We start from the raw sequence: 15,636 nt of genomic DNA on the forward strand, positions 1-15,636 counted from the left end.
TGGTCCTATAAGTTTATGTGTATGATCTGAATTCCCCAGGTGTATAGTAGAGCTGACAAGGGGCAAGGTTGTGGTCACTGCTTGGTCACAGCCAGCTACCCAGAGGGACCGAGTAGTTGAACCTCTGGGCTCATGACCATAGTCGCAGGGGACATCAGGCTCAATTGGCATAACGTACTACACAAAACATTGTTCCACCTCCTACTTTGGCGAGTAGCGACTGGGATCTTAAAAGCTTGCAAGCTGATATCTAGATGCAGCGATGGGTCTCTCCTCATCCAGAGCCAAGAAGAATGAAGAAAACCAAAAATTCATGGAAACAATTAGTCCTAGCAATTGGTACACCATCCGATCTGCAGCCTATATGACTATGAGACCAGAAAACTAGTTGGTGCCTGGCTACTACTGTCAACCACTTAGAAAGGGATCTATCTATGTAGGAGATCCTGGATAGAGAGGGAGAAGAATGTGGAACAAAACTCAAAATCATTTAGAAGAAAAGAAAAAGGGCGGACCAGGTTTGCTGGTTTGATTGAGCCTGGTGGAACCATCACTGTGGTCCCTAGCTGCCCTTCACGTTTGTAATTGAGCCCACGCCTGTGTCTTCCAGCCAAACAATAGATAGGCATATGAGTTGAACATTTACCTTAGGTAGATACGCTCCTTGGAGAGAACAATGATGGGGGAAAGAAGGGCTGCTTATGCACAGGGAGACAGTTCAGGGGGCAGGAGTGCATGAGGGATGGATACAGGGAAGAGGTAACTATCGGGAGGAAGTATGAGGGGAGATATTGCATTGTGATAAATTGTGGTCAATGTCATCAAAGTGTATGTGAACTGCTGTATGCAAAGTGAATTTGCTCTGTAAATTTTCACCCAAATCACAATTAAAAAAAGAAAAAGTAAGAGGATGTTTTCAATAAAAATAGAGGTTTCATAGGTTGCACTTGAACAAATGAGGCAGTAGAGTAGAGTGGGTATTAAAAACATGGATTATGATCACATAAGGTTCATATCTCAATTCCATCTCTTACTTCTGTGTGACCAGGAGGAAGTTACTAAACTTCTCTGTGCAGTAATTTCCTTATCTGTCAAATGGTGATAATCATATTATCTACCTGATAGGGTTGTAAGGATTACATGAGACAGTACATTCAAAACTCTTAGCACAATGTGTGATACAGATAGCAGTGGCTTTGCTGCTACAACTACAATGTATCCTTTTTCCTTTGGGCCTTTCTCTTCTCTCTTCCCCTTTTCCTTTTCCAACAGCCTTTTTTTGGTCTTTTTCTAGTTTTTCTCTGACATTTCTTTTCTTAGTTCTTATTATCAGGGTCAAGGAGCTCTGGTGGTATAGTGATTAAGGCATCTGGCTGCCAGTCAAAAGATTGGTGGTTCAAACTTGCCAGCCGCCCTATGGAAGAAAGATTAAACAGTCTCCTTCAATAAAGATGTATAGCCTTGGAAACCCAGTGGGGATCTCTGTGAGTTGGAATCGACTTGATGGCAGTAGGATTTATTATCAGGGTCAGAAATCCAGGGCTTAGGTGGACTAGGATTTTCCTGGCTGGCAGGAGGAATGCATGGCATTGGTCTGTTTCATGATTCATGTGGTAAAATATGTATAGCACACAATTTGCCATTTTAACAGTTTTTAAGCTCATTGCCATTAATTGTATTCCTACTGTACAACTATCACCACTGTTTATTTCTAAAACATTTTTATCACCCCAAACAAACTCTGTCCCCATTAAGCAATAACTCCCCGATTCCCCCCTCTCCAGCCACAGGTCACCATTCATCTACTTTCTGTCTGTTGCATTTGCCTGTTCTAGTTATTCATACAGTGAGATCATACAACGTTTCTGTTTTTTGTTTCTGACTTATTTCACTCAGTTTTATGTTGTCAGGGTTCATCCACATTGTACGTACGTTAGAACTTCATTTCTCTTTATAGCTGAAAATATCCCAGTGTGTGCATATATACACAAAACACATTTTGTTCTCCCATGCATCTGTTGATGAACATTTTAGGTTGTGCACATATTTTGGCTGTTGTGAATAGTGCTGCAGTGAACATTTATATATAAAGTATCTGTGTTCTGGCAGTCACTTCCTTTGGGTATAAACGTAGTAATGGAATAATAGGTCAAATAGTAAATCCCGGGGGAGTGATACCATGCTGGGGAAAGTGGAAGGTCAGCACAAAGGGGAAGACCCTCAACAATATGGATCGACACAGTGGCTGCCACGAGGGGATCAAGCTTAGCAATGATTGTGAGGATGGCACAGGAACAGGCAGCGTTTCATTCTGTTGTGCACAGGGTCACTCTGAGTTGGCACTGACTCGATGGCACCTTACAGCAACAATATGGTAAATCTAGTTTAACTTTTTGAGGAATCGCCAGTTTTTCCACAGTCGCTACATTATTTTCCATTCTACAAGCTATGGATGAAGGTTCCATTTTCTGCATGTCTTCTTCAACACTTGTTATTTTCCTTTTGTTTTGGTGGGGGTGGTGGGTGGATAATAACTGTAATAGTGGCTGTGAAGTGGTATTAATTGTGGTTTTGGTTTGCATTTCCCTAATAACTTAAGTTGAGCATCTTTCATGTACTTATTGGTCATTTATAAATATTCTTAGACATGTCTATTCATGACATTTGCTCATTATTTAGACTTCAAAATTTTAAAAAAGGAGAAATTTAATTATCTTTTTATTAGTAAAATGTATACTGAAAATGACAAAAAATATTTTTTGGGGAAAATGAGATTCTTGGTTATATACCTTTTGCATTTTCTTGGAGGTGTAATGGTCATTAGAAAGAGTACTTGTTACCAGTGTTTTCTTGTAAGATTTTTATCTAACATGGCATTACAATCTGGTTTTTAAATATTACTTTCCAGTTAACAGAAGATGAAATTGCAACCATTCTTAAATCTACATTGAAAGGACTAGAATATTTGCACTTTATGAGGAAAATACACAGAGATATAAAAGCTGGGAATATTCTCCTTAATACAGAAGGACATGCAAAATTGGCAGATTTTGGAGTGGCTGGTCAGTTAACAGTAAGTGTAATAATTTTGCAAACTCCTTTTGCCTTATTTGTTCAGGTTTTATTGTGACTACACTTGGATAACCTTTTTGGGGAAAGAAATGGATAACTTTTTCTTTCTTTCTTAACTCTCCCTTCACCCAAATTAATATGTGTCTACCCTCTAGTTAGTGACTTACTGACCCTTCTGAACCCACCCCTGGTAACCGTCGAAGAGTATTTCTTTTTTTTGAGAAACCCTTTTCTTGACTGTTTACAATTGTGGTCTCATACAATACTTATTCTTTTGTGATTGACTAAATTCACTTATCATTGCTGATGTCAGATGGATCTTGGTTGAAAGCAAAGAATACCAGAAAGATGTTTACTTGTGTTTTATTGACTATGCAAAGGTATTTGATTATGTGGATAACAAATTATGGATAATGTTGTGAAGAATGGGAATTCCAGAACACTTAATTGTGCTCATGGGGAAACTGTACATAGATCAAGAGGCAAACGTTTGCATAGAACAAGGGGATACTTCATGGTTTAAAATCAGGAAGGGTGTACGTCAGGGTTGTATCTTTTCACCATTGTTACTCCATCTGTATGCTTAGCAAATAATCCTGGAAGCTAGACTATACAAAGAACGTGGCATCAGGATTGGAGGAAGACTCATTAACAACCTGCGATATGCTGATGACACAACCTTGCTTGCTGAAAGTGAAAATGACTTGAAGCACTTACTGATGAAGATTAAAGACTGCAGTCTTCACTATGGATTACATCTCAACATAAAGAAAACAAAAGTCCTCATAATTGGACCAATAAGCAACTGATAAGTGGAGGAAAGCTTGAACTTGTCAAAGATTTCATTTTACACAATCAACACCCATGGAAGTAGAAGTCAAGAAATAAGAAACTGTGTTGCACTGGGCAAATCTGCTGCAAAAGATCTCTTTAAAGTATTAAGGAGCAAAGATATCACTTTGAAGATGTCACTTTGATGTGCCTAACCCAAGCCATGGTGTTTTCAAATGCCTCATATCCATGTGAAAGCTGGACAGTATATAAGGAAGACCAGAATCGAAGCCTTTGAATTATGGTGTTGGCAAAGAATAGGGAACATACCATTTAATTTTGGTTCTTTAGTGCTGCTCTAACAGAAAATACCACAAGTGGGCGGCTTTAACAAATAGGAGCTTATTCTCTTACAGTTTAGGAGGGTAGAGCTGGGTAAACACCCCTTGACCTTGGGCTTCAGATCTGCATCTTGCTCCTGGCCCCACTGGAGCTGGAGGTTTTTCTTAACTCATGCAGCTGCTGGCTGCCGAGGCTGACAAACCCAAGCACAATGGCACAGTCCAAGATTATCAATCAACATGGCAGGCCTCTAGTTCAAGTCCATTAACAGTCCCTGATTCAGCAGACAACATGGCAGACCATTGAGATGAAGACTTGGCTACATGCAGGGTCCAAGCATGCAAAAAGGCTCCAGAGATCTTTCTCAATGCTTCTTTTTATATACTGGAAGCAGACTACATCCTAAGGGAGCTACTCAACTGCTCCAGTAGATTCTACCATAGAGTTGATTACTAGTCTCATCATGGGGAATAACTACATCCATATGCCCAGCCATTCAAAACCAGGCCCAACCAAGTTGACACATAACCTTAACTACCACACATGGACTGCCAGAAGAATAAACAAATCTGCCCTGGAGGAAGTGCAGCTGGAATGTTCCTTAGAAGTGAGAATGGCCAGACTTCCCCTTACCCACTTTGGTCATGTTGTCAGAGGGACCAGTTGCTGGAGAAGGATACTATGTTTGTTAAAGTAGAGTGTTAGCTAAAAGCGGGAAGACCCTTAGTTGTCATGGTGGATGCAGTGATGGGCTCAAGCATACAAGGATTGTGAGGATGGCTCAGGACTGGGTGGTATTTTGTTCTGTTACACGTAGGGTCGCTGTGAGTTGGAGCTGACTTGACAGCACCCAACAACAATTTCACTCAGCGTAATGACCTTGTTCATGCTTGTTTTGAGATGTTTCACAGATTCATCATTGTTCCTTAAAGTTGCTTGGTATTCCATTGTGTGTATGTACCACAGCTGTTGATCCGTTCCTCTGTGGCTGGGCATTTAGGTTGTTTCCATCTTTTTGCTGTTGTGAATAGTGCTCTGATGAACATGGGTGTGCATATATCTGTTTGTGTCATGGCTCTTAAGAAATGGATAACTTCACTGTTCTTGTGGAGAAGCAGCCGTAATTCCAGTTGTTGTTGTTGTTTACTGTCGAGTTGGACCTGACTCATAGTGACCCCTCCTTGGGTTTCTGAGGCGGTATCACTATGGAAGTAGATTGCCCAACCTTCTTTCCGAGGAGTGCCTGGTGGGTATTATTTGCTTATTTATAATATAAGAGACATTGATCATTACGAAAGTATATCTTGCCAATCATATGCTTAAATCCTTTAAAAGAGAAACTGCCAAAACAAAAACAAAAACAAAAAAAAAACCCCACCAAACTCAATGCCATCGGGTTGATTTGACTCATAGCGACCCCCACTGGGTTTCTGAAGTGGTAAATCTTTATGGAAGTAGATAGTCATATCTTCCTTTCATGGAGTGGCTGATGGGATTGAACCACAAACCTTCTGATTAGCAGTGAGATGCCTTAGGCACTGCGCCACCAGATGTATAATGTATAACTACATTGATTAATTTCTATAGCTTTAGTTGTATGGTACTATCTTCAATAACTGTAATGAAAGTAATAGAGATAAGTTAATTGTGGATGCGGTTACTTCAGAATTTAAAATTTCTAATTATGCCATAGTGCTTAAGGCATTTGACTGCTAACCAGAAGGCTGGTGGTTCAAACCCACCAGCCACTCCTTGGAAGGAAGATTGGCCAATCCACTTCCATAGAGACACCGCCTCGGAAACCAAGGAGGGGTCACTATGAGTTGAATCCACTCGACGGCAGTGAGGTTTTTGTTTTGTTTTGTGATTATGCCATGTCCTATCTAGTTGGAAATTTAGGAAAATCATTAATATCAGATACAATCTGTGATATTTGAGGGTTTTACAAATGTTCTAAAAAATACTGTGGCATGCATATTTCCTTTAATGTCCTTGTACTAATAATCATCATGTCTGTGCAATGCTATTGCAGGATACCATGGCAAAACGCAATACTGTGATAGGAACTCCATTTTGGATGGCTCCTGAGGTAATACAGGAAATAGGTTATAACTGTGTGGCAGATATCTGGTCTCTTGGCATCACTTCTATAGAAATGGCCGAAGGAAAACCTCCTTATGCGGATATACATCCAATGAGGGTAAGAAAGTTACAGTTTTTTAAAAATGATGTTATAAATGCTACAGTGTTGTGTATAAGCAAATACAAAGTAAGTTAAATACATTCTAAATACATTTGAATATTTGGATTGTTAGCAGAAAGTAGAAAAATTGTCAAAGATGGATAACTGGTAAATTTTCTTCCAGTCATATGCTTAATTATGAGAAAAGTGAAGATTGTATTTCTCTCTATATTCATTGTTCTCTTCTCCAAAAATATCACTCTACTTTTTTTTTTTTTCCTTTCTTTTCAGTGGAAGAAAGGGTTGGTAAATCTTTTGTGTTCTTCAATTCCATGTTTTCTCAGCGTGGCAGTGGAGGAGTTGAAGATATCAGTTCTCACGTTTCAGTTCACCCTGTACATTTGACCTGTTTTGTGTTTTTGTTTGCCCCTTTTATTTTTTTCTGGGCTGAGGCTGATATTAAAACATTCTCATTTCTAATATTGCCACTTACCTTCGAGGTAACTGAACTTAATTCTTTACTTAGTGCTTATCAAGAAAATGAATTATTATTTTTTAGTATTTTTTGAATATTGCTACACACTTCTGTATACTCCTTTGCTGGGTATAATTTTTGAGTTTGAAGCGTATATATTTCATATTCAAATCTCATTGCTCATGCTGTTTTTGGGTTTGTGATAATACAGTTGTGAATCTCAGTTCATGTTAGATAAATATATTTATCTTTGTAAACTTATTGCCCTCTAGTGGCTATAGTCACCTTCAGAAGAAAAGACAGTAATGAAGGATGAAGCAGGTCTTTGTGTGTGTGGCCAAAAGAGAAGATGGTGTTAGGGTAACTCAAGAAATGTGTGAATTAATTCATGTGAGGAAAAAGAAAGAAGGAATGCTGTATTTTATAATATTTGAAGAGGAATAAGTTGGAATTACATCTGATGCCTATGCTATTTTGGCTGAAATTCAATATTATAGGGAACAGTGTACTATATTGAAAATGTTTAAAAATCTGACTGTCTTATTGAGAAATAGGAAAGAGAATGCTTGAGTAATTCAGTTGTATACAATATGTATCGTATTCCTTGTCCGTATAAATTCTTCTTGTTAAAGTGAAAAATAAAAATACTATGAATTGCTGTTTGCTTAAAAAGAACATGAAAACATGGACAACATAAAATTATCAGCACAAATTCTCTTTTCTCCTCTGATAATTAGTTATCTGTAGTATTTTTCATTAGGATGTTTTTAGGGTGACCTTCAAACTAGGTGTGTTTGAGTTGGCTTAGTGAAGTTAACTACATTACCCAGGGCCACCTAACTAAGGTGCAGACCTGATATTTAACTCTGGTCTTACATTATTTATGTTCTGCTTCCTCCTTGTGTAAATCTTAGTTTTCAGCCAAATAATTTAACACATTAAAGTTAGCCCTGTGCTAGTCTCTTTAGCAGATAACAAAGGATTATAAAATATAGCCTCTAAATTCAAGGGTCTTAAAATCTCACTCGAGAGTTTGGATTAGCACATATGAAGTAGTAAAAATATACTTAAAGATATTATCTTTCTTTTTTAAAAAACAAAACAAAACAGTATCACCAATTTCTTAGGCTGCCATCAGTCTAAACCTTACTCATCTTTTAAGTTCCATCCCAGATTTTTGTCCTACGTAGAGCCTTCCTTAAGACTGCTACCTAAGTGTATTTGTTTTTTCTTATAACTTATATGTAATGCAGATCTTGACTCTACAGTTCTTTGGGTAGCTCATGAAATATTTGTACATTTCCAAACAGAATATAGCAATAAAATGCTATTTACATTATATTATTGTTATTTAATGTTTTTCATGGTAGTGAACTATCTTACAAAATTGAATATGAACTTCAAATATGGGAATCTGTCTAGGTCATGTTGAAGATACAAGTTTTCCCAAATTTGAAGCTTTACTTGAAAGCTTGAATTTTCTCGTTGGCAACAAATATTGAAATGATAGGTTAACTTGGTTCATTTTCAGAATATGTCTGTCAGATACTCAGTCTGAATAACCATAGTTACTTTGTCAGTTATTCTTTCAAGCAAAATGATGTTCCTTGAAAGAAAGAAGCTAGTTTAGCTTTCAGCTCAGACAGCTAACGTGGTTCTTCAGTTTGCAGCAGAAGTCCTTCATTCATAACTTCCCATTTTGTCACACAGAGTATTAAAAATATATGTAGTTAAAAAGTGGAAATTTCATAAAATTAATGCTCTTTTTTGCTTCTTTAAGGTTTAGAATACTTTGGTGGTGAGTGGGATAGGGAGGATAAAAGACAGAGCTGTCCAAAAGGGAAGAAAAGATTGTTGAGGGCCCAGTGAAAGTTGAAAGTGAGCATTTGTAGGGTCATCAGTCCTGATTCATGGGCTTTCCTCTCACAGTGTTCAGCAGTGGAGTGGAGTGTAAACCCAAACCCTGAATCAGGGGTTTGGGTTCTAATGAATTGAGTATCTTGGAAGGATGGGGCTACAGAGAACTTGAGAGTGCTGGTGAGAGAGCAATTCAGGTGGTCACCAATGGGCTGCAGGCTAGACAGAGAGAAGAGAATATTAGAAATGGAGAGATCAAGGAGCTAGCCGTGTTCTCCACTCATGCTGCATAGCAGTCACCTGAGAAGCTGTGAAAAAAACTGATACCTGAGCCAGACTCCAAACCAGTTGAATCAGAGTCTCATCAGTAAGGTTAGAAAGCAGATAAAGTAGCAGCTGGTAGGATATGAAGCTGTGATCAGTGAGTGAAATACTGAAGTTATCTTAAGTTAGTTTTTTTACTTTTAACAACTTTCTGAGATGAATATTTTAATCTCCATTTTGAAGGTAATGAAATGGATACTTAGAGAGATTATATGGTTTGTTAAGATCACACAACCTGTAAGTGGCAAAACTGTACATACAGATAACTATGTAGAATGAGGAGACACAGTTAACAAGTGGAGGGTAAGCCCCTTAGCCTATTTGTCCTGAGGGTTGCCTGTCACTGTTGATATTGCCTTATTGGGGTAAAGATTCTGTTCAGTTGTTCTGAAGTTCCCTTTGGCTCTTTTCGCAAGGATCTGGCCCTTACCAGTATTTCTGCCCACTGGGTGCTTATAAAGGAGCTCTGGTGGCATAGTGGATAAGGCACTTGACTGCTAGCCAGAAGGTCAGTGATTCAAACCCACCAGTTGCTCCATGGAAGGAAGATGGGGCAGTCTACTTCCATAAAGATTTATAGCTTCAGAAACCCGATGGGGGTCACTATGAGTCAGAAACAACTTGACGGCAGTGAGTTTTTTTTTTTTTTTTAATAATAGGAACAACCCCAGAACAGGACTCCTAGGCTGAGCAGATTAGGAATTGGTTTCCTAGGTCATTTTCTCAGACATAACATCCTTTTAGCATTTCTAGGCTCCAGGCCTGCTTGCTTAGGCCAGCAAGAGGTAGGGGCAAGAGGAGATGAATCAGTCTTAAGTAATTTAGAATGAAGTTGCTCTTACATAAATAAGCCACAAATTAATACTGTGTTTTTCTGGTAGGACATGTATTTTGAGTATCATAGTCTGAGCCATATGAAGAACTTGAAGATGACACTAAATCAGAAAATGGAAATGATTGCATTAAATAGAAAACTTGTAGTTAATTGAGTTTGGGTTATTTGAATGTGTTAAAGTCGATGTCATTTGTTTTATATTCTTTAGTTTATCACGTTGATACTTTTATCTTTCTTGAGGCTAGAATAAGAGCTATTTGAAATATAGATATTCACGGAGGAATTTTCTGATAGAAGGAGCTATTACATATGGATCTATTTGATGGCAAGGGATAAACCAAATTTCTTGTTAGTTTTGATAAGACCTCTCCTTTTAAAAGAAACATGCAACTCAAATCTTCACTTTGATAGAAACTGAAATAATTGTAACTTTTCTGTTTGAAGATATCTATAGGAATCTTTTCTTTATAAATAGGTGGTGAGAGAGAGACACCTTATTCTGTCTAAAATACCTCCTACAGATTGTCATGTTTTCTGTGAGTGAATTTCTGGAAGAATGCTGCTTAAGTGCTTCCACTTGTCTCCTTAAGTTACGATTGACATAAATCTAAAATACATATTTTCACATTTTATTTTAAAAGGCTGAGAAACATACTGTGTGAAAATAAAATACTCAGTTTGAGGCTCTTTGCATTTCTTCCTTCGATCAGTTTGTTGAGAGGTCTTTGAGTCAAAATGGTTTTCATTCCTTATTTATATGCAAATGACTCACTAGTCTTACAGTGAAGGATTTGTTTATGAATGTATTTAATCATATATAGATGTATTTTGCTTTATGCAATAGATGTATTCCGAAGAAGTTGTGTAAATATTTAATAGTTGTAAATCAGTGTTTAATGTTCTCTGCATATTATTTTTTTAAATAAACTTTTTAATGAATTCTTTATTAATAATAAGGATCTCTGGTAGCACAGTTACTAAGGTATCTATCTGACTGCTAATCAGAAGGTTGTGGTTCAAATCCACCAGCCACTCTGTGGAAGCAAGATTGGGCAATCTGCTTCCATAAAGGTTTACCGCCTCGGAAGCCCAGTGGGAATCGCTGTGAGTTGGCATCAACTTGATGACAGTGGGTTTGTTTTTTTATTTTCTTAATAAGACACTTTTAGAATTTATCTGCCAAATGCGTATATTCTGATGGGGGGGGGTCATACCCATGTTATCAGAAATACAAAAACTAAATCATTAATATTAGAATATTTTCCATTTAATATTAGACAAAATGTATATTCTGATGTAGAGCCAGGCCAGTTGGAAAGTTATCTGCTGTCCTACATTGGTTATTTTTATTTATTTATTTATTTTAATTGTTATTGTGATTTGGGTGAAAGTTTACAGAACAAATTCACTTTCTGTACAGCAGCTCACATACACTTTGTCTCATGACACTGACTGCAATGTCCCACAATGCAACAGCTCCCCTCCCACTTCCTCCCCATAGTTAACTTCTTCTCTGTGTCCTTCCCTCCCGTGCACTCCTGCCCCCCCCAGCTGTCTTCCTGTGTATATACAGCCCTTCTATTCTCCTGTGATTGATCTCTCAAAGGAGTGTATCTACCTAATGTAAATGTTTAGCTCACATGCCTGTCTTTTGTTTGGCTGGAAGCCACAGGAGTGTGTTCAGTTCCAGATGTGAAGGGGACATAGGGGCCATAGTCTCTAGGAGCCATCAGGCTCTTTCAGACCAGCAAATTAGTCCTTTTTTTTTTTGAATGATGATGAGTTTTGCTCCACATTGTTCTCCCACTCTGTCCAGGATCTCCTACATAGATCCCTATGTTGGTTATTTTGTATCAGAGAAACTAAATGCTATCTAACTCTCACTGCCGTTGAGTGGATCCAATTTACAGCGACCTGTCCCTGGGTTTCCGAGGTGGTATCACTATGGAAGATTGCCCAATCTTCCTTCTGAGGAGCAGCTAGTGGGTTTGAACTGCCAGTCTTCTGGTTAGCAGTCACATGCCTTAGGCATTATGCCACCACAGGTCCTAAAATGCCATCTAAACAAAACAAAAAAAAACCAAACTCACTGTTGTTGAGTCAGGTCCGACTCATAACAACCCCTCCTTGGGTTTCTGAGGCGATATCACTACGAAAGTAGATTGCCCAATCTTCCTGCCGAGGGGTGACTGGTGGGTTTGAACTGCCAGCCTTCTGGTTAGCAGTCACATGCCTTAGGCACTTTTTTGAAGACAAGTACTTGGAATTGTCTCACTGTATTCTCTTACTTCTTTCCTCTTGTCCTTTATTTCCTTCTACAGATATTTAGTGCACACTTGTCATGTACCGGTTGGGCTTTGGGGACTAATGGCAGGCACAGCAGATATGTTCCTGTTCTCTTGGGACTTCCAGTCCAGGGATAACTAGCATTATTTTTCTTGCTGACTGTTTTGTAGTATTCCAGTGAAACAACTTGATACAAAATTCTTATGTTAGAATTACATATCTTTTCTCTTTTGGGGGAGAGTCATACGTTCATTTGTTTAGAATATAAGACTGTACACTGTAACAACTTTTATCACCTATCTGTATGTATATTATAAATTATACAGCAATGTATGGCTAGGGATAAGAATTTTATTATTTTGTCATTACATATAGTTACTGCTTTTCTCTTTTGAACTAAACTCATGTTCCTTTTTTCTTCCAACTGCCAACTTTATTTCCTATGATTATCCTCTTTTTCTCAACACATACATATCTACCTCAGCTTTCTTGTGTTTTTCTTTCTTTTTAATTGCCTTTCTTTTCTTCTTCCCTCTCTGTTCCCTACATTTTGTGCTTCATGATTTTAGGTGATACTTTGATTCTATTAACCATGCTTTCAGATCAGAGATAGCCAAGGATCCAGATGAATGGAGCAAATTGGAATGTTGGAGAATTTGAGTACTTCCCGGACATATGGTTTTTCATTCCATTTGGAAGTTAAGAATTTTACTGCCGTGTGGTCCTAATACACATGGGGATACGAGACATTCCAGCCCCTAAATTGGGGATTAAAGTTTATTACAAGGACAGTTTCAACATATTCCTGTCCAGTTGGAGTTATTATTCCTGAAGAGAGGAAGGAACAGGGAACAGAATAAACATATCTCAACTTTGCTTGGTTGAGCCTGCTGGGGTCACCCCTGAGGTTTGCATGGGGAAGATGAATTCCCATTCTTAATTTATATTCAAGTCTTGCTGTTGGTATTGCCAAGTCCTCTGTGGACATGATTAGTTTGATAACTATTGAGGAAGCAATCATTATTTTCCATCTGACATATGAAATTACATGAATATGAACTATAGTTTTGGAGTTATGTTTCTATTAAGTGTTGCATAAAGTAAGAATTAATTGAGAATAGATTATACTAGAGTCCATGTTTTTAATATTTTGATAGTGGACAAATGAGAATTTGAAGGAGACAGTATACATTGATTTATTAATGATTGAAAGAAGCTGTTTATATTGAGTTTTTTTTTTAAGATTTTTTTGACTGTGATTCATGGTATTAAATATATTTCACTCTGTGACCCTTAATGCACACACAACTGAAACAAAATATACTTGAAATAGTACTTATCCTTTTGTGATTCATTGTGATTTCTGTAATCACAGTATTATATTCTGTTTTCTTATTCTATTCTGTTCTATTTCTTCGTTTCATTAAAATCGGTGGTCCAAATATATTAAATTGATTTTATGACCCAGTAATGGCTTTTAAATTGCAGCTTATAGAGTCACTGAGCCTGGCTTTGGAAGACTGAATGAATGCTTGTAGTGCTGGGATGCTTTCATTATTGCCACTTGCAAAGTGTGTTGTGATCTGGTATTTGAGACTTGAATGCTTTGAATCAATATTGTATTCTGTGAATTATTTGTAGTAGATCTTCCTTTGTCCATTCAAAGAGTTGTGAAGATCAAATGAGACAATGTATATGAACAATACATGTAAAATATAAAACCATCTAGAAATACTGTGTGGCATTACTGAGCTACTTTTCAAATCACGCAATGAGGTGATAAATTAGCTCACGCTATTGCAGGGTCCGACTCGACAGCACATAACAACAACAACAAATTGTAGGGTTGCCTATTTCATAATATTGACCACTGTTACCTGAGGAACTTCTGGCTATGGGAAGAATCAGGCAGTTGCTTTATCACCACCTGACTTTACTTTAGGGCATCCAGTGGGGTTAGAGTGATTGGAACCTTGCACAGTGCCCAAAGAAGTTACCATTTCTGTGACTGAACCTGCTCAGTGTCACTTTATTGCCAACAAGGGAGGTTGCTGAAAGTTTTAAGCTTATACGACTTCTGTAGCCTCTACTTTAAACAATATTAGGGAAAAGAGAAAGGAGGATAAAGGAAAAATCTGAGCCCATAAGTACAGAATATGTGTGGATTTCCTCTTTTCTAACCCCAGGTCAGACCTCTGTGGTAAACAGCTTCTACTTCATTTTGAATATTTACCTATGTACTAGCCCAGTGATGGATAACAATAATTCACAAGAGGGAGAATGAGCCTTTGGAAACAGAGAATTCAGGGAGTCAGAGGACCCATGAAGTATCACTTACATATTGGGTGTTTGTGCAGATGTGTGTTTTTCCAGTGAAAATCCGTAATTGCCATCAAATGAAAATAAGGGCTGTTTGAAACAAGGGCTCCTTGACCAAAAAAGTTTGAGAACTCTAGCTTGAGGGTTTCTTGTTGTATCGTGTATTTAGGTTATTTATTTTATCAAAGCTATTCTGTGGAAGTAGATTGCCCAGTCTTCCTTCCCAGGAGTGGCTGGTGGGTTTGAACTGCCAGCCTTCTGGTTATCAGTCAAATGCCTTAGGCACTACACCACCAAAGTTCTTGTATTTTAATGCACAGTCAGTAAATATACATGCATATGACAGCTGTAATCTTTCCCACACCTTATATTTATTTTTACTTTTGGCAAGATTAGTTTTATGTAAGGTCTATAATTGCCAGAAGTTCCTCATTCCACTGATTTGAGATTTTTCTTCTCTGAATTCTCCTATCACCTTATCTATGACTTTTTTATGGTACTTTTAAACTTACGGTCTATTGCCATAGATACCTTTTTATTTTGTAGTTCTCTTATTTCCCTGCTAGATCTAAGTTTTAAATGCAAGTGTGTTTCATCTTTGTGTGTTTAATTGAATCTAACAGAGTAACTGATGCATAAAAGCTTTCAGTAAATACTTTTGTTGAATATATGCTCGATTCCCTTTCCTCCCTCAGATATACTTCTGTGGTGTTAACATTGACACCTGGCAACTTCCGGTTCTTTTTTCTTACAATAATAAAATAAGTGATATATTTACAACTTAGAGTAAGATTCAGTGAAATGAACTAAAAATGAAACTAATTAAATGCCAATCAAATACAACTTAAAAGCCTGTCATTAAAAGCCTTATAATGTGCCTCTCAGTCTTGTAGCTAGCATAATTTATTTATTTAAAATTTAAATTAATATAATTCATATAATTTTTTTCATCCTTTTTTGGTGCTTTAGATCCCCTTCTTTTATTGAATATGATCAGAAAGAGAACTAGTGAGCACCCTTATTAGTGCTTCTGCACAGTGGCTTTGCTAATGAGGATATTGAAGCATTATTGAAGATTTGTGTATTTAAAGCAGTTGTGTAGATTTACTATATTGATCGTATCCTCCCCCCCACCCAAATTAGCGATAGTAAGTATTTAGGCTAGAGTCTTAA

General features: G+C 37.5%; 1 protein-coding gene across 1 annotated transcript in view; it reads left to right on the plus strand.

Annotated features, from left to right (window-relative positions):
- The window catches only part of STK3 (serine/threonine kinase 3), a 321,893-nt gene that overhangs the window by 140,062 nt on the left and 166,195 nt on the right, over positions 1-15,636 (plus strand). The window contains exons 5-6 of the mRNA XM_007934885.1: positions 2,909-3,073; positions 6,218-6,385. Of these exons, the coding sequence (XP_007933076.1) occupies positions 2,909-3,073; positions 6,218-6,385 (333 nt within the window). The remainder of the gene's footprint in view (positions 1-2,908; positions 3,074-6,217; positions 6,386-15,636) is intronic.

This window comes from Orycteropus afer, unplaced genomic scaffold, assembly GCF_000298275.1.
Source record: "Orycteropus afer afer isolate SDZICR_OR568_19922 unplaced genomic scaffold, OryAfe1.0 scaffold00021, whole genome shotgun sequence".
Taxonomy (NCBI): domain Eukaryota; kingdom Metazoa; phylum Chordata; class Mammalia; order Tubulidentata; family Orycteropodidae; genus Orycteropus; species Orycteropus afer.